This window comes from Peromyscus maniculatus, chromosome 11, assembly GCF_049852395.1.
Source record: "Peromyscus maniculatus bairdii isolate BWxNUB_F1_BW_parent chromosome 11, HU_Pman_BW_mat_3.1, whole genome shotgun sequence".
Lineage (NCBI taxonomy): Eukaryota > Metazoa > Chordata > Mammalia > Rodentia > Cricetidae > Peromyscus > Peromyscus maniculatus.
Window position 1 is genome coordinate 37252315 of NC_134862.1, and position 18512 is coordinate 37270826.

Genomic DNA, 18512 nt, shown 5'->3' on the forward strand with positions numbered 1-18512 from the left:
CTCCTTGAATTAGAGTTTAATTTTTATTCCTCTATAATGCAATAATAGAATCTTCAATTTGTTTAAGGCAAAGAAAGAGTGAATTACTGGATTTACAGTCCCCGCGAGACCCTTTGCTGCCCCCTGCTGGACAGGGTGGCTCCCAGCAGGTTGGTTACCTTGGCCACTTTCCCATCCTATCCAAGATTAATCCCATGACCTGGTCCCTAAAAAAAAAAAAAAAAAAAAAAAAAAAAGAATCCATCACTACCCCCAAAGGAGCCACATGAGGCCCTAAGGCAGGGGTTTTTGATGCCTTTCAAAACTGGGCCCAGAGGTCACTTGAATACCAGTTTGCTGTTTATGTTCTGCGGATTTAGCCTCTTCCGTGGTAAAACAGCTCTGGGTGGATTTCAGGTGCAGAACAGAGAGGAGAATTTCGGGGAATCCAGCGTGCTTTTCCAACCCCTCTCATCTCAGTTTAAGGGATGAAATGATTGGGTTTATCTTTTTCAGAGCCCCATTCTGCCCCCGATTTTGTGGCACTTAAGGCTGCCATCTTCCCACTCAGACCCTCCCGCCCCACCCCCCGCAGCTGGGATGCCTATGCTGGTGTGGTGGGTAGTTGCCCGTGGAAGCCAGCGTGGGTAGGAGGTACACAGAGAGAGCCCTGGTGGATGGCGGGCCGGGAGCATGAGCACATCAGCCCATGGAACGCACCCTTTTCGTTTTGTGGTTTTGTTTTGCTTTGAGCCCATCCCAAGTGTTAAAGGAAATGATGTAACCACAATGCCAAAGGACATGGTGATGTCCCTTCCTCTGCAGTTGCTGTCACAGCCTTGATGTTAAGCTCATGGCCGTTCACGTTGGTGTCTTCAAATGGATCCTGGTGCGCTGGTTTTCTACTGTCAGTCCTGGGGCTAAGTCACAGGGTCCTGCCAATGAGGTGGCGCTGTCCCCAACTTACTGTCCCAGGCGAAAAGAACACTGCTTTGTTTTCCTGTGTTGTAGAGAAACTAGGGAGAACTTTATTTTTCAATAAACTTTTCTTGTGTGACAGGTGGTAGTGATTGGGGGGGGGGGGTGGCGCTCAAGCTACATGTCGTGGAGTCAACACACTGTCAAAGGCATGTCCAAGTAGCGGATGGATGGGGACTGGGGAATTAGTTGAGTTTCCAATAGCTAGCTGAGCTCATAAAGCGCTTGCTACGCAAGTGTGAGAACCCGGCTGCAACCCCCAGAAAACACTTTTTAAAAAGGCAGGCACATGCTCAAAACCCCAGTTCTAGGGAAGAGACAACATGGTTGGTGTGCATATAAAACCCATGCCTTGGGGCTGGGGACATGACCGGCTGAGTGGTAACGTGCTTGCCAGGCATGCACAAGGACCAGAGTTTGATCCCCGGAACCCATGTCAAAAAAGCCAAGTGTGATACACCCTTGTAATCCTGGCTCTGGAGATGTGAAAACAGGCGTCTCCTTGGGGCTAACTACTCAGCCAGCCCACCCAAATCAGCAAGTTCCAGGCCAGTTGGCATCTCATAGAACAAGGTGGACCGTGTCCTGAGGAACTACACGTGAAATTAACATCTGGCTTCCACGTACAAGCACAAGCATGCACACACACACACAAACACACACACACACATACAGAGTAAACAATGTTTCTGATCTTGGGACTTTCTGGATTTTGGAACCTTTGTCTCCTTGAGTTAGCTTTGGGATGAGACCCAAAACTGAACAGGAAACTCATTTATATTTCCTATGTGCTCCAGACTCAAGGTCTAAAGATCATTTCACACCTGATTTTTAGTGGGCCTGTGTTTGCACTACAACTTGTCACACAGGCCAAGTGTGAATTTTTCTACTTGGGCCACCATGTTGGTGCATATTCTTGAGCATCTTGGATTTCAGATTTGGGGATTCTGGGTGTTCAGCCCGTGCCTTCCCTTTGGCAGCACCAAGGGAGATGAGACACTGCCTTGGTGAAGCCTGGAGACCGGCAATTCCTCTGCCCAGACAGCGTCTGCCTCCAGGGATCTCCAGCAGAACCCTGTAACTGTGTGGTCAGCTGGGGTGAGGCTGGCCTGGAAACTACAAACCCCACATCAAGACAGACAGACAGACGACAGACAGAAGTATTGCTGTCACTGTCACCAGGCACCGGCAACCCTCCCCGCCTGGTCCACCTCACCCACAACAGAAAGCCTCCCTGCTGGCGGTGGGGAAATGACGACTCGGTGAGGAAGCTCGACAGCGAGCATGAGGGCCTGACCACAGATCCAGAGCCCCCACAGAAGAGCCGTCTGTGACGACGTGCACCTGAACCCCCAGGACTGGGAAGGCAAGATAGATTCCTGGAACTCACAGGCTAGTCATGCTAACTGAATCAGCAAGCTCTGGGTTTGGAGAGGGAGAGAGAGGGAGAGAGAGAGAGAGAGAGAGAGAGAGAGAGAGAGAGAGAGAGAGAGAGGGAGGGAGGGAGGGAGGGAGGGAGGGAGGGAGGGAGGGAGGGAGGGAGGGAGGAGAGAGAGAGAGAGAGAGAGAGAGAGAGAGAGAGAGAGAGAGAGAGAGAGAGAGAGAGAAATAAAAAGATAAGCTGCCAAGATGTTTCAGTGGGCAGGTAGAAGCTTACACAGAGGCCTGGCAATCTCCCAATCCCAGGATCCCACAAAGCGGCAGGAGAGACCAACTCCTGAAAGCTGGCCTCTGACCACATGCATGCCATGGCATGAGTGTGCCTTTGGGTACCTGAAATTCAATTAATGAATTTTAAACGAGGTGAAGAAATGAGAGAGGGAGCTACCCAAAGTCAACCTTGCCCTCCACATGTGAACACACAGAGCAAAGAGAGCATGTGTACACACACACACACACACACACACACACACACACACACGAGGGAGAGAGAGAGAGCACCTGCAATGGATACTCCCCACACATTGGCATGTATACTAACAGCTCTCACATACAACCTCCCCATACAGTGGTCAAGGTCTTTACTGGCCTGACATGGCAGCGCCGTGAGCCATGGAGCATAGTTGAATGGGGACATGTCTACAACACTTCTACCTAATGTTGCCTAAACTGAGGACATCCTGATCCTTCTGGAGGAGTGAGTGACCCACTTCTCGCAGACTCTGAGGCACCACGACCACTTAGCACAACAGACAGATATGCAGATTCAGGTAATGATTATAATTATTTATTACAAATAAATGTATAGAGTTTCACATCTCTCAAAAATGGTTCCTGGGTTCTCATGAATGTGCAGGTTCTGATGTGGAAGAAAGGGCTGTGTGCTTACGTAGCCTGTCCATGCAAAGCTCATAGGTCACTAAACACCTTAAAAAATAGAATGGTCTCCTTCTGAACACATCCGTTTAGTGTCGGGATTAGTAAAAGTGTAGGAAACGGGTGGATAGACGTTAGGGGGGAATTTTCTGATGGAATCTGCTGGGAGAGAGGAGTGTGAACCTGGAGGTGGCTTGGCCACGTGTGTCAGGAGGCGGTGACTCGGTCAGTTACTGTCTGGTTTTGGCTGACAGTGAGAGCCACAAGTGGCTTCCTGTCAAGCAGAGACCCTAGCCTGCTTTCAAGAACTGTTTGACTCCAGGAAATAGAAAATGTCACTTCCGGCTCAAGATTGGGAAGCGAGGCAGCCCCTCCCACGGGCAGGGCAGCATCGTCCTAACGTGTTTGATAGCGGGCAACCGGGTGAGGATGTAGGGTAGGTCCAGCCTCCAGGCAGACCTCATCCCATGATGACGGACTCTATGAACGAAAACTTCCCAAAATGAAACGGGATGTGCAGTTAAATATTGGCACCATCTGCCTTCGCGGAAACCTCTTGTCACCATGGTGACGCTCTTCGCCGCCGGGGCAGCCCCTGCCGCCCTCCAGCCAGCCGCCTTCACTCAAACATTTCATAGTGACGCGTCTGTCTCACTCTGGGCACCATGTCGATGAGGAGCCTGCAGAAATGAAGACAGACTCGGTCACCTCGACACCGGGAGAGCTCGGGGGAAACCGAGGCTGTTTGTGTAGGCGTGTTTGTGTGTCCTTTCCTGTGTGTTCAGGTGCATGGGGTGGTGGGTGCACATGCGTGTTTGGGGGTGGGGGCTGTGGAAGCCAGATAATCTTGTCCATTTTTCCTCGATTTTCTGAGGCAGGGTCTCTCCATTTTTACCGGGAACTCACCAAAGAAGCTAGGCAAGGTGGCTGGTGAGCAAGCGCCACGGTCTTCCTGTCTGGAATTACGTTCATGCACCACCACAACTAGCTTTTTATTTTTTTTTAAATGTGGGTTACAGGGATCAAACTCAAACAACTGTGCCTCCCCACCCGAGCTACCCCTGAGTCTTATCTGTGACTAATTCTGCCCACATGCCACACCACTGTCCCTTCGAAAGCATACAGCTCAATGGTTTCCCGTATATACGTGAAGCTGTGCGTTCATCCACACTGCCTTAATTCCAGAACACTTTTCTCATTCTCTGTGCACACTAATAGTCAATCCCATTTTTTTTTCTTCCACACCTCTTTCCAGACAACCACTCATCTACTTTGTGACTCTGCTAGTGTATCTATTCTGGAAATTTCATATAAAATATATATATATATATATATATGGGCCAGGCAGTGGTGGCACACACCTTTAATCCCAGAACTCAGGAGGCAGAGCCAGGCAGACCTCTGTGAGTTCAAGGCCAGCCTGGTCTACACAGTGAGATCCAGGTCAGGCACCAAAACTACACAGAGAAACCCTGTCTCGGAAAAACAAAAAACAAAACAAACGGCCACATTCGTTTGGCACGTTAGAAGTTCACCCACACTGAAAGGCGTACTGACTCTTCCTTCATTCTGATGCCTGAGTAGGAGTCTACGGAATGGATACACCATATCCATCCCCTTATCAGCCAACAGGGGACTTCGGCTTGTGTGCATTATCACCAGGGCTGCTGCAGCGTTCATCTAAAGGTTTTGACAAGGTTGTCTGTGTTCCTCTTTTCTCATTTATATACGAAGGAGGGAAATCACTGGGATGAATGGTAACCGCATGCTTAGCACTGAGTATCTGCCAGTTCTTTCCAAGGCAGCGCCGCTGTGAGCATTCCCAGCGGCCATGTCCGCGTTCCACTGCCCTTGCCAACGCTTGGAACTGTCTCTGAGTTTGAGGACGACACCTTAGCGGAAGCCAGGAAGCACTTAATTTTTAGAAATACAGCACCTTGACAGGAATGATTCCCTCTAAGGACAAGTCTGGTCTAGATGCCATATCCAGGGAGTGTCACTGGGAGATTTCTTCAGTAAGTGGCCCCCATGCGAAGATGGCTTTGCCTCCCTCCAGGGTGGCCCTTTGCATGGAGGAGGCCCATTTTTAAATTTTTTTACATTTTATTTAATTGTGTGTGTGTGTGTGTGTGTGTGTGTGTGTGTGTGTTTACACACACACCACAGGGCAACTTTGGAGGTCAGTTCTCTACTACCTTCAACCAGGTGGGTCCTGAGGATTGAACCCAGACCATTAGACTTGGCTGCAAGCACCGTTATCCACTGAGCCATCTCACCGACCCCAGGAGGGGTCCCTTTTGTAAAGCCTTGCCAAGCCTAGGGCTGCCTCTGCCTGGCCTCCTCTGACTCCCAGCAGTGTACATGGGCATCAGGTGACAGGAAGGAGCTCAGATGACACTCACCTGGGTGTCGTGAAGACCCTCTATAGCACCCTGGAGATGAAGGCAGGAGGATCAGAAGTCCAAGGTCATCCTTGGCTAAATAGTGAGCTGGAGGCCAACCTGGACTACCTGACAGCCTGTCTTAACAATTACAACAACAACAATAATAATTTTAAACCCACAGTACAGAGGAAGGAAAGAGACCACTTAGTGGATAAAAAGAACAAGGAAAAAGAAAATGAGTGTCTGAAGTGTAAAAGCCTTTTCTCCCCCCAGAGTCCCTGCTTTACCTGTGGAAGGCCACCCCACAAGGAAGGCTGTACCCCATGCAGGCCTTCTCCAATCTCTTGAGAAAGGTCAGTGCTGTGCAGCGCTGTCCTCTGACTGTGACACCCACCATCTTTTTGTTCTGTTTTGTTTTGTTTTTCAAGACAGGGTTTCTTGTGTAGTTTTGGTGCCTGTCCTGGCTCTCGCTCTGTAGACCAGGCTGGCCTCGAACTCACAGAGATCCGCCTGGCTTTGCCTCCCGAGTGCTGGGATTAAAGCTGTGTGCCACTGCCACCCAGCTCCACCATCTTTTTAGTCAAGGCAGCTACAGCAACCCAGAGACGACCCTCGAGAGCTGGCCTGTTGACATTCCCTCAGAGGATGGGGCAGGGGTGGGTCATCAGACTCTCACTTGAGGTCCCAACCACACACACAAGCCTGCCCCACACCTCCCTCCCAGCTGCACATAATTCTGCCCCAGCTGCTTCCGTGGTCTGGGGGGGGGGGGGGGGGGCGGTGCTAGAGTACATCGAATGTGAAGGTTAGCTGCGGACTATTCCACATGTGCAGCTATGAGGAAGTCGGCATCTACAGTGGGGTGAGACATTTCGATGGTGAGAGCTGTCGGAAGGTCGCCCACCATTCTGGTTAGTTGTAAAAAGTTTTGTTTTTGTTTTTGTTAGTGTTTTTGGTTTTTTGTCAACTTGACACAAGTTAGGGTCATCCATGAAGAGGGAGACTGAATTAAGAAAATGCCTCCCCCAGGTTGACCTGTAGGTAAGTGTGTGTGTGGTTATTCTAGGTTAGTGATTAATATGGGATGGCTCAGCCCACGGTAGGCATGCCATCCACCCTTGCCTTGAGTTCTATAAGAAAACAGGCTGAGCAAGTCACGAGGAGCAAGCCAGTGAGCAGCATCTCTCCCTGGCCTCTGCTTCTTCGGCTCCTGCCCTGACTGCCCTCACTGATGGTCTGTGACACAAAAGTGCAAGATTAAATCAACCCTTTCCTCCCCAGGTTGCTTTGGGTCATGGTGTTTTTCACAGCAACAGAAAGTCAGCTAGAAAACCCACAGGCCTATAAGCAGCTCCTCATCCACGCTCCTGTAAATTAGCCCAGTAACATGCACCGAGCTAGACATGGGTGGGATCATGACTTTGGTCCATCTTTGGTGCCCTATCTGGGGGTGGAGAGATGTCTATTCCCCTTTCCCCAGGAAAAGCAAATAGAGCACTCATGTTCCTGAGACATAAAGGAGTAAGACGTGAGACCCTTCTTCCATTTCCTGGCTGGAGAAAGGGGTGGGAGGAAGAAGCATTCTCAGAGCATTCCTGCCCCCTGGGTGATCCAAGATAAAAAGAGAGCCGTACTTGACCCCGTAGGCAAAGATGGTGAGGCCGATGAGGACGCCGATGCTGCCGTCCAGGTACCAGACTTTCGAGTTGTGTTTGAACACTTCCGCACTCAGAAGGATGGAGAAGCCCATCACTCCCCCTACAAGGGAGTTGAACCCTGCAAAGGAAGAGAGAGCGCACACTGATCTGATGTGGACATTTCACAGTCTATGCTATCAAGTCTGTAGACCACAGAGGAACATAGTAGGCCTCCATTCTGTAGAGGGAATCTGTACCCACACACTGCTGATGGTTTGTTTGTTCTCAGATAACCTTCCATCCGGATGCCATCCAAACGGCTGCCTCAGGAGGAGTTCAAGGCTCCGTGGTCTTAGTGTGGAGGAACCCTCGCACACTACACACAGAGAGAGGGAAAATGATGAAGGAAAAACAGGGCCCAAGGGGCAAGACTAAATGGAGTGCCCGGCTGCCTTTGCTTCCTCTGCCTGTGTAGTCTGCCTGTGGGGAGGTGAGATGGGAGGCACATCCCAGGCTATGAAGCCACTGTCTTCTCAGACTGCAGGCTGTCTGAATATGCCCGTGGGCTAGGGAGATGGCTCAGGTGGTGGGCATCCCCAGAACTGATGCCAAGCCAGACACAGTGGCATGGGCCTGTGGGTCTGTGATCTCAGCATTCCTGTGGCAAGATGGAGGACAGGGACAGCTAACTAGTCCTGGACGCTCACTGGCCAGTGGCAAACAAGAGACACTGTGTCAAACAAGGTGAAAAGTGAGGACCAACAGGTCATGTTGTCCTCCGAGCTCTGCAGGAGTGCCCTGGCACACACAAGCACTCATGTATTGAACATGTGTATGCACATATACACGTGGGGGGATTTTTAAAAATATAAATCAGAAAGACACTCCTATTTCTTGTCACACCCAAACTCTTCATACACACACTCCTCTGCCAACCGTTCCACCTCCTTCCGGGGGCCCTTGAACTTACCGGAAGCCCTCCTTATCTGGGTCTTCCCATGCATGCGGCTTCCCTCACAGTATGCCTCCTCATCCTCACAGTTTTGTTTCTCTCACCGTTCTCTTCTCCCTAGCATAATATTTCTGCCTTTCTATCTTACCATCTCCCACTAGAAAACTAAGCTTGGGGACGGAAGCTTTGTCCCTTTCCTTGCTGTGTCCCGTGTCCCAGAACAGGGTGCGGATGTGGCCGGCAAACGTCACACCTTGCAGCCGGGCTCAGAAAAGGTAAGGAGCTGAAGTTCCCCAGCCGGCCACTAGATGTCCACCTAGTTCCACCGAGCCAGGCCTCACCCGTCAGCACCACGGACAGCTGTCCGAAGCGGCGCCAGTGAGCAGCTGCGGGGGACTCAGCTCCTTAGCTTAACACTTGCAGGAGGTGACCTCTGCTTGTAATGGCATAACCTGACTCCTGTTGGCTTCTCTTTCACAAACACAGGGACTGGGGACTGATTCCAATCTGCCCTGCACGTGTGTGTGTGTGTGTGTGTGTGTGTGTGTGTGTGTGTGTGTGTGAAAAGAGGTCACCCTCAGCTGTCATTCTTAGATCACATTCTATCTTGTTTTTCAAGACAGTCACTGAACCTGAAGCTAGCTGATCTGCCCAGGCTGGCTAGCCTGCCTCTGCCCCTGCCCCTGCCCACCAAGACTGGGATCACAGGGTCCCAGTGCTGGAGTCCCACCACACACACACACACACACACACACACACACACACACATACACACACACACACACACACACACACACACACACACACACACACACACACACCAGTCTCTGGCAGTCACTCACCAGACCCAGGCTTGTGTCCTCACTTCTAACCTCAGAGATGGTCTACAGAATGAACCCTGTGGCTGGCTTCACGGCACAGCATAGCTGAGACCGTGTTGGGGCTACCACTGGCCTGACTTTAGTGACTAGATTGGAATCTGTGTAATTAATTAATAATCTGTGTAATCATTAATTCCATGCAGAACAGCCTGATAAGGTTTTTCATAGAGGTTCTGAGTATTTTCAAGTTAGAAAGGAATGAGACATCTGCCGCCTCTTATCAGAGGGCTCCCCGATTCCTCCAGACTGCCAGACTACTCAAAACGTCCCCAGTGTGACCTCTCACATAGTTGTCTCGCTTTTATTACTCATTTGTGCTCAGAGCTATTTTGCCCTTGTAGCCCAGGCTACCTCATACTCACCAAGAATGACCTGGAACTGCTCATCCTTCTGCAGATATCCCGAGTGCTGGCATTACAGGTGTGCTCCACCACGCCTGGTTTACTGGGTACTGGGAATGGAACCCAGATCCTCACTCATTTAGGCAAGCACTTTACCAGCAGAGATACACTCCTGGCTCCACCTTCGTCCTGATGGCACGTCTGCATGCATACTGACTATCTACAGCATCAAACCAGCTGGGCCAAGACCCGCTAAGCTGCATGAAGGAGTTGCCTGCCATTTCCCCCTGGCTCCACCATCCACCAGCTGCTGTCCCTTTTCCCTGGAGACCTGCTTCTTGGCTGTAAAGACACTCGCCCTCCATGCACACACACAAAGGTCCTGGCTGGCTGAGCCAGTGGGGCCCAATTCCCACAGGGTTTCCAATCCAGGAAGCATCAACATCATGGGAACAAGTCAGGGGCCGTCCAGCCTATAGGATAAGGTTTCTAAAATGTCGCTTCCGGTCTCTTCCAGGAGAGAAGATTCTTGGCTCTGCCTCAAGCAGAGGAACAGCCACAGGCATGCATCAAAGTGAGGCAAGACAGAAATGCAGGGAAAATTGCGGGGAGGGGAACATGAGAAGAGAGGGAAGCTCCTCCCCCAGGCATCTGGCTAAGGCTTCTCACCAGCAGAGAAGCAGGAATCTCCTGGTAACTAACAAATGCTTAAGGCTTCTCCCCCTTCTTAGCCACAAGCCTGGAATTTTCTGGGGATCTCACCAGAAACCCCATTTTCAGGGAAAGGACATGTATTAACCCCTCCCCTCATGATTCCTAGTTTCACCTTATCAAGATATAGCCCCATCCAAGGCATCTCCAGAGGGACAGAAAAGAGGGAAAATGGGGGGCGGTGCTTAGCAACCTTTTGAGATGGAACTTGAGAGACACCAGAAGGGTCTACATGGCCAATGCTAAGACAGCTAATTGCTGTCCCTTGAGGAGTTTGCACCCACACTGGGGTACATCTTACTCCCATATTTTCCCTTGAGAAGCATCCCCCCCCCGCCCCCGCCGCCACGATGTGACTGTGTCCACTGTCTTCTGAGCACCTTCATGTGAGCCTATATTAAAATATCTTTAATCTTCCCACCAACTCCACTTAACTACACCGGCTAGTTCTGAAACTCTTCTCAGCGTCAAAGCCATCAATTCCAAGTGGTCGGCGTCAGAGTCCCTAAAAGTCTAAGAGAACTCCCCAGGCTACTGAGGGAGGCAGAATGGATATTTGTCTTCTCACAAACGGACCCCCAAGAATAAGGACAGCCAGGGCTCCTCAGCCCTGACCCCACCCTCCTTCCAGAGAGAGAGGAAAGGGTTACAGGTGGCTCCCTAAGCCCTAATCAGTGAACATCTGGAGCCCGGATTCCAGACTGGGCAACGAGGAGATGGCTACAATTACGATAGCTCCTTTTGTCTGAGACACCCACTCCAAGAGAGGGGCTGTTCCCACAATTCATGGCGAGTCATCCTCTCTAGCCATCCCTTGTGGCCACCTCCTTGCCTCCCCGGGACCCTCTCCCCACTCCAGTGACCCCCTCCCTCCCTTCTGTCCCCCACTCAAGACACCCAGAGTCATGTCTCAAGAATTATTTAAATATTTGATAAAGCAGCCACACTTCTGCCCTTGACCTGCCCCCCATTTCCCTGGGATCTGCCCCTGCTAACTTCCAGCGCCCCCCTTTCCATCGGGCAGGAAGCCCCTTCCCTGGAGGAAGCCAATCAGCGTTCATCTGCTTGGGACCGAACACTTTCACTCCATCTCCTGACTTGTCTTAGGCATCTCCCCTCATCTCCTCCCCCCAGTGTGAGCATGATGGACACGTCCGCTTAGGTGTGAATGGTTGTGTGTGTGGGTAGAAAATCAAACTCAGAGGGGCAGAGGAGGTGGCTCAGTCTGTCAGCGAGGACTTGAGTTCTATTCCCCAGAACCCATGGAAAACGAAGCAAAACAAGAAGCTAGGCATAGTGGCATGCATGTGTAATCCCAGCTCTGGGGAGGGAGAGGTAGGTGGATTCCTGGGGCTCACTAGCCAGCTAGTCTAGTCACAAGCCAAGGAGGACAGCGACTGAGGAACAACCGTGACTGTCCTTTGGCCGCCACACGCATGGGCAACGCAGCCAGAAACTCAGGACAGTAGTGGGAAGTGGGAAGTTCAGTGAAGCCGAACCACAGATCTAAGTACGGAATAGCTCTGAGGTTAAGTGAACACCACCCACAGAGGCGCAAGGCCCTTCAGTCCAGGGAGATGAGGTCATGTTCTGTGACGGTCAACTTGACACAGTCTTCTAGCCTCAGTGGGCGAGAGAGTCTCAGTGAGGGGTTGTCTAGATCAGTTGGCCTGTGGGTTTGTGGAGAACTGTCCCTATTGACTTAATTGTTGTGGGAATGATGTCTAAAGGGGGGGGGGCACCATTCCCTGGATTTGGGCCCTGGGCTGTAGAAGAGTAGACAGTTTGCTAGCTGTCCCTAACAAACATGCATGCATGCATTCTCTCTCCCCTTGACTGTGGGCGTGATGCGATTAACTCCTTCAAATTCCTGCCTTGGCCTCCCTGAAATGATGGACTGTGACCTGGAAGTATGAGCCAAATAAACTCCTTCTCCCCTAGGTTGGATTTCGTCGGGGTATTTCATCACAGCAATAGGCGGTCTTCATGATCATGGGCAGGTCTGGGAGATGGATGGCTCTGACCATTGAGTCCACACTCAGGCTTCACGCTTCATCCCAGCGGAGGTGGGGAGAGCAGATGGCACAGAGACACCAGGCCTCTGCATCCAGTAGAGCCCGGGGACCAATAGGTCCCCTTTGGAAATGACCGTGGGACCTGCCTGTGCTGTCCTCATCCGAGGGGCTCAGCAGGCTGCCCTGACTACTCTGTGATGCCCCCCCTCCCCGAAGGCACCAGGAGGCGAAACACAGATGAAGGAGGCTCAGAACCCACAGCTTAGAGAGACTGAGGCCCCACGAAGCTCTGCTTTCTTCTGCTATAATAACCTGGGCCACGGAGATGTCCCTCAGAGAAAGATTCAGTCTCGACCTCCAATCCATTCAGTTTAAATAAAATTGGCTGGTGCTTTAAGTTTTGAGGCAGGATCTCATGTAGCCTGTGCTGGCCTTGAACTTACTATGAAGCCAAGGGTAAGCTGAAGCTTATGGTTCCCCTGCCTCCACGGCTCTAGTGCTGGGATGACAGCTGTACACCATTATACCCAGATGACACCCTGCCGAGGCTCAAACCCCAAGCCTTGTGCATGCTAGGCAAGCACTCTCTAAACTGGGTTACGTCCCTAGCCCTATTCCTTTCCTTAATAAAATAAAAGGCCAGGTATGGTGGCACACACTCGTAATCCCAATGCACGGGAGGCTAAGATAGGAAAAAGGAAAGTCCAGGGCCAGCCTGAGCCATATATGAGACCCTACCTCGGGAAACCCAAAGAAACCCAGTCACCTCTGCTGTTCTATGTTATTAAACTTAGAATGGTAGACACCTGCCTTGGTGTGAGAGCCTCCAACCATCATGAAGTAAGCAGTGTGGGGACTAGAGATGGGTGATAAATGGACCCCCTAGTTGCTGAGTTCACTTGCAAGACCAGCATCTACCTGCGTCTTAGCACACAGCACTTTCCCCGTGTCGGAGCTCGGGCCTCAGACAAGGTGTGCCTGCACCACTCACCGTCTGTGATGAGAGCTCTGCTCGTCAGGACCTTCCCCAGCATGAACTTCAACACGGCCAGGACGCTGCAAAGGATCCCACTTAAAATGGAGACACTGAACAGGAAATCATCCTAGAAGAGAACATTCCAGATTTTGACATGTCATCGCTTGGCTAGAGCAAGCCTCACCACCGGCTTTGTGAAGGACTCGGTCAGTCATGCTGCCACCAGGTGGCAGCATAGTGCAGGTGGTCCCCTGTGTGACCGGAGTTGAGAAAAGATTATTCAAAATAGCCAGACTAATATTTACAAAGTGATTATGTATTCCCTCCCTTCTCAGTCTTCTGCTAAAACACATAGCAATCATTGATTGTCAACAGGGTTGGTCATAATGCCGGGAATGATGTCTAAGTGGTATTCTACAGACAATTCACAAAGCAGGCAATTGAGAATTCTGGGGGTCACGTCACTGCCCAAGAACCCTCTCTCACAGAACCAACTGGTTTAGCCGCAGGATCATTTCTGTCCACAGATACTTAAAACCCTATGGTTTTTTTTTTTCATTCACACAATTGAGATTTCAAAGATAGTCTTCAAGGTGGGAAAAAATGGTGCCTAAAAATAGTCACTGTTGACGTGATTTTAACACTTCCTGTAGGTGCTGCGCTAACGTTTGCAAGCAAACGGGTGAGTCACATGTGCAGGGCTGGTGTCTTCATCGCTATCTCCTGACATCAGGCCCCCTGAGATCTCCTTTGAGCTCCCACGCGCTGCTCCCCTGAGACACAGCCTCCAGGTTCTCCCGGATTAAAATGCAACCGCCAGCAGAAACCCAATGCCGTGGCAGATACCCAGAGAGAAACAGGATCTTCCTTAAGCATTTTATTAATAAATTCACTATCCTAGTGACAGGCCCAGGGACAAAAGAGACAGCGTGGTTCGCAGGGCTTGAATCTAAACTAAGTCATCCTTCAAAGATCACCTCTCTGGACTTGGGGTTTCTGTATAACGTTAAAGCGTCTCCCCCAAGACCCCCGCTATTGACAAAGGCAGCTCTGACGGTGTGTGCTCATGAATTCTCGTTTACTCTTTTTTCTAGGAAAACCAGTTATCCCAAGATCACCAGCTCTCCTTGAACCTGGGCTGGACTCACAGCCTCAAAACCAGCAGATCTAACATAGGAAAGGGGAAACTGAGGCGGCTGAGACGGCCCGGGGTGAGGATGCTTGTTGTCAGGTCTGCAGACATGAGCTCCGTCCCTGGGACCCATGTGGTGAAAGGACAGAACGGACCGCCCCAAGTTGTCCTTGGCCCTCCACCCATGCTGCGGCAAGTGTACATGCACACTTGAGTGTGTGCGTGTGAGCGTGTGCATGCATGCACACACACACACACAATTTAAAATGTATTAAGAGATGGGGAAATTAGAGCATTAACATTAGAGCATTTAAACCCACCAGACTCCATCTAGCCAAGTAATCAAAGCTAACATCATCTGTGCTGATGTCACATGTCCTGTGAGGGGCTGGGACTGTGCCTCTATTGTGACTCGCCCCCAAGTCCATGGCCTCCATTTAATGTGAAGACTATCAAGCAATCCCAAACTAAAATATAGCTTAGAAAACACCCGACCTTCATTGCTCATGTGTCAAGGTCTCTAGAGGCAAAGGTACATCCGGAACCTGTCACCAACTGAGCCCTGGGGAGGTGTGATAATTAATTATAGTGTAGCATCTGAGGGTAGGTTCAGGAACAAAAAGCATCAGTGGGAAAACTGAGAAGTCAAAACTGAGTCCATAACTTCGTCTGCAGTATCGTGACCCCATCGAAGGGATGGACACACTGGGGTTGTGAGATACTAACATGGGGAAGCTGCATGGAGGAACTGAACCCCTCTGCACACAGCCAGACGAATCTGAAGCATCCAGGGGCGGGGAGATGTCTCAGCTGGTGAAATGTTAGCCCCTCAAGTGTGAGGGTCTGAGTTTGATCTCCAGAACCAACATCAAACAAGTCAGGTGTTGTACGATCCCAGAGCTGGGGAGGCGGGGACAGATGGATCCTGGGGCTCCTGGGCCAGCCAGACCGCTCTGATCAACAGGCCCAGACCGATGAGAGACCTTGTCTCAGAAGACATGGCAGATGGCTCCTGAGAAGTAAGATCTCTGGCTTCTAAACACACACACACACACACACACACACACACACACACACACACACACACACACACACTCCTGCACACATAGGAATGCATCCACATACAAACCTACATATACATACACCAGACACTGACCTAAAACATTTTCAAATTTGTAATTTTTTTTCAAGTAACCAGCCTCACAGACCTGTCACCTCCCCATACTTGCCCACACGAGGACACAGAGAAGCCAGAGCGTTCGTTCGGTAACCTTGATCTTGCACTTTTCAACCCCAGAAGCGTGAGCTGTAAATTTCCATCGTCAGCCACCTAGGACGTTTGGTCGCAGGCTAAGACTCCTTGGTGAGGACCCACACAGCCCTCTCAGGAGCTGCTATCACCTGCACAGGATTGGGCCCATCCACGGTCCCTCAGGAAGGGTAACAAAATCCGAATAATCCCTCACAGGTGTGCCCGGCAGCTCGTCTCTAGTGCAAATTCCAGATCAGTGGTTCTCCACCTGTGGGGAGTGACCCCCTTAGGGTCAAATGACCCTTTCACAGGGGTCACCTAAGACCATCGGAAAACAGATATTTCCATTATGATTCATACAGTAACAAGATGATAGTTGTGAGGTAGCAAGGGGGTGAATTTTATGGCTGGGGGTCTGTAAGGATTTGGTCCTTAATTACATCATCAGCCTTCAATGGCGTCCCAGCCTAAAAAGTGGGTGGGCCCTCTGTGCGTCCCTCTTTTTCCTTTCCACTCCTGTCTGTCCTCTCTCCCTCCCTTCTCTTTCCTCTGTCTCTCTGTCTCTCTCTCTCTCTGTCTCTCTCTCTCTCTCTCTCTCTCCCTCTCTCCCAATAAATCTCTAAAAAGGTAACCATGGCTATGATTCTTCCAACCAGTACTCTCCTCCGCAGGCATGGCCACTGCTGGTGGAGGAGCAGTGTCACAGTGTAACCAACAGGGTCACCACAACATGAGGAACTGTATTAAAGGGCCACAGCATTAGGAAGGTTGAGCACTGCTCTAGATACTGTCAAGGTGACAATCAATATTACCATCATATACAGGACTGGTGACCCTCTTATGAAGAGACCTCAGAAAACTCCCTTGTCCCTCCCCTGTGTGGGGACAAGGCAACAAGACGCCATCTATCTGCTGGTGTCTTGACCTTGGCCTTCCCCAAGCATTGCTGGTAGCCTGAGCACCTTGTCCGTGGTCCTCGGTGGATGTGGCCCAAGTGGTCTAAGACAGGGTCTGGGCCCTTGAGCTGTTGGTTGTTTTGTTTTGGGGGTGTGTGTGTGTGTGTGTGTGTGTGTGTGTGTGTATACCACGTGCGAGCCCAGTGCCTGCAGAGGCCAGGAGGCATGGGGTTCCCTGGAAGTGGAGTGATAGATGGTTGTAAGTCACGACTTAGGTGCCAGGGGACTGAACCCGGGTCCTCTGGAAGAGCTATCAGTGTTATCAACCACTGAACCACCTCTCCAGCCTCTGTGTGGATTCAATTTTATTGTCAACTGGATACAACCTAGAGTCACCAGGGAAGAGGGAATCTCAACTGAGAAACTGCCTGGATTGGAATGATTGTGTGTGTGTGTGTGTGTGTGTGTGTGTGTGTGTGTGTGTGTGTGTGTGTAGAGGGAGACAGGCAGGGAAGAGAGAGAGTGAAGAGAGAGGAGGGAGAGGAAGGGAGGGAGGGGGAGAGAGAGGGAGGGGGAGAAAGGGGGGAGGGAGGGAGGGAGGGAAAGAGAGAGAGGGAGGGGAGGAGGGAAGGAGGGAGAGAGAGAGAGAGAGAGAGAGAAGAGAAGAGAAGAGAAGAGAAGAGAAGAGAAGAGAAGAGAAGAGAAGAGAAGAGAAGAGAAGAGAAGAGAAGAGAAGAGAAGAGAGAGAAGAGAAGAGAGAGAAGAGAGCCTTCTTCGATGGTCCCTGCTTGGGTTCCTCCCTTGAGGCCCCTCAGTGGTGGACTGTGATGTGACCCAGGATAAGCCAACAGACCCTTTCCTCCTCTAAGTTACCTTTGGTCAAAGCGTTTTATCAAAGCAACATAAATCAAATCAGGCAGCGCCTGATCCACGCTGAAGGACATCTTATAAGAAGCCACCTCCTCTACTCTCACCTTGCAAATAGCATGTGACAGTGGCTGTTGATCACGGGAGTGGTGTGTCTTTGTGAAGAGCTAATAATGGACAAACGAATTTTCCAACTGCATTGGTCCTAAAGTGTGAAAAACAACACCTTAGCTTGGCAGAACAAGCAGCTGGTTAGAGGAATCCAAGGACTCAGCAGATTCTAGTGACTGAAAGCATGTTTCAGCTAGGTGGTAGCTCAGTCTGTAATGTGGTCCCCTTGCAAACAGGAAGACCTGGTTCCCACCCCCAGAACCCACACGGAAAAGCCTGGCATTGAGGAATGCACTCATCATCCCAGAGCCGAGGAGGTGGAGACAGGTGGGTCCCTGGGACTCATGGGCCAAACAGCCCAGCCTAATGGGTGAGTTACGGGTTCAGTGAGAGACCCTGTCTCAAAAACACACCAGAGGAGAAAGCTTCTCTCCTACGGTCAGGAGGGATTCTTGACCTCACACAGCAGCGGAGCTGGACCCAGGATCAGGGACCCGGGAAGACTGCAGCTACTTCACACTACAGTAAGGAAACAGACTTGGAGAGCCGGGGGGGGGGGGGGGGGGGGGGAATATATATATATGGTAGTGGGGGGGAGCACTCTGAGTCTCCTGGCTCTCCCTCACATCCTAACCATGACTAACCCCCCTCTTCCAGTTCTTTCAGCCAAGACTGGAAGGTGGAGAAAATCACAGCTCTGCTTTTAAGACTCAAAGGCCATTAGGGAAGAGCCGATAAAACTTGAGCTAGGTGAGGATTCTAGTGCTGACATGTGAAGTCTGTCATTGTGTGCTAGGTTAAGGACCCTGACAGCCAGACCAGGTTCTCCAGCTCACTCTTCTCCTGGAAGATCCCAGGCCCCAGGCTCACTCAACTGACACTACTTGAGCTGGGAAATGAAGGTCCCCATGAGATAGGAGTCTCTATTTCCACAACAGATCAGAAGATACCAGGCCAGCCAAAGCTACTAGATGCTTGGCCTCCACCTGATGTTTTAATTCTGCTGCAGCCATGCTGACCTCCTCCTGGTCCCTCGGATATGGACAGTGTGTTCCTATTTCCAGGCCTTTGTGTAGGCCTTCTG

The 18512-nt window shown here is 50.9% G+C and overlaps 1 protein-coding gene across 1 annotated transcript in view; it reads right to left on the minus strand.

Moving 5' to 3' along the window:
• Positions 1-3168: 3168 nt before the first annotated feature.
• The window catches only part of Tmem163 (transmembrane protein 163), a 185311-nt gene continuing 169967 nt past the window's right edge, over positions 3169-18512 (minus strand). The window contains exons 6-8 of the mRNA XM_042258037.2: positions 13186-13297; positions 7292-7433; positions 3169-3953 (exon numbers count right to left, since the gene is read on the minus strand). Of these exons, the coding sequence (XP_042113971.1) occupies positions 3893-3953; positions 7292-7433; positions 13186-13297 (315 nt within the window). The 3' untranslated portion in view covers positions 3169-3892. The remainder of the gene's footprint in view (positions 3954-7291; positions 7434-13185; positions 13298-18512) is intronic.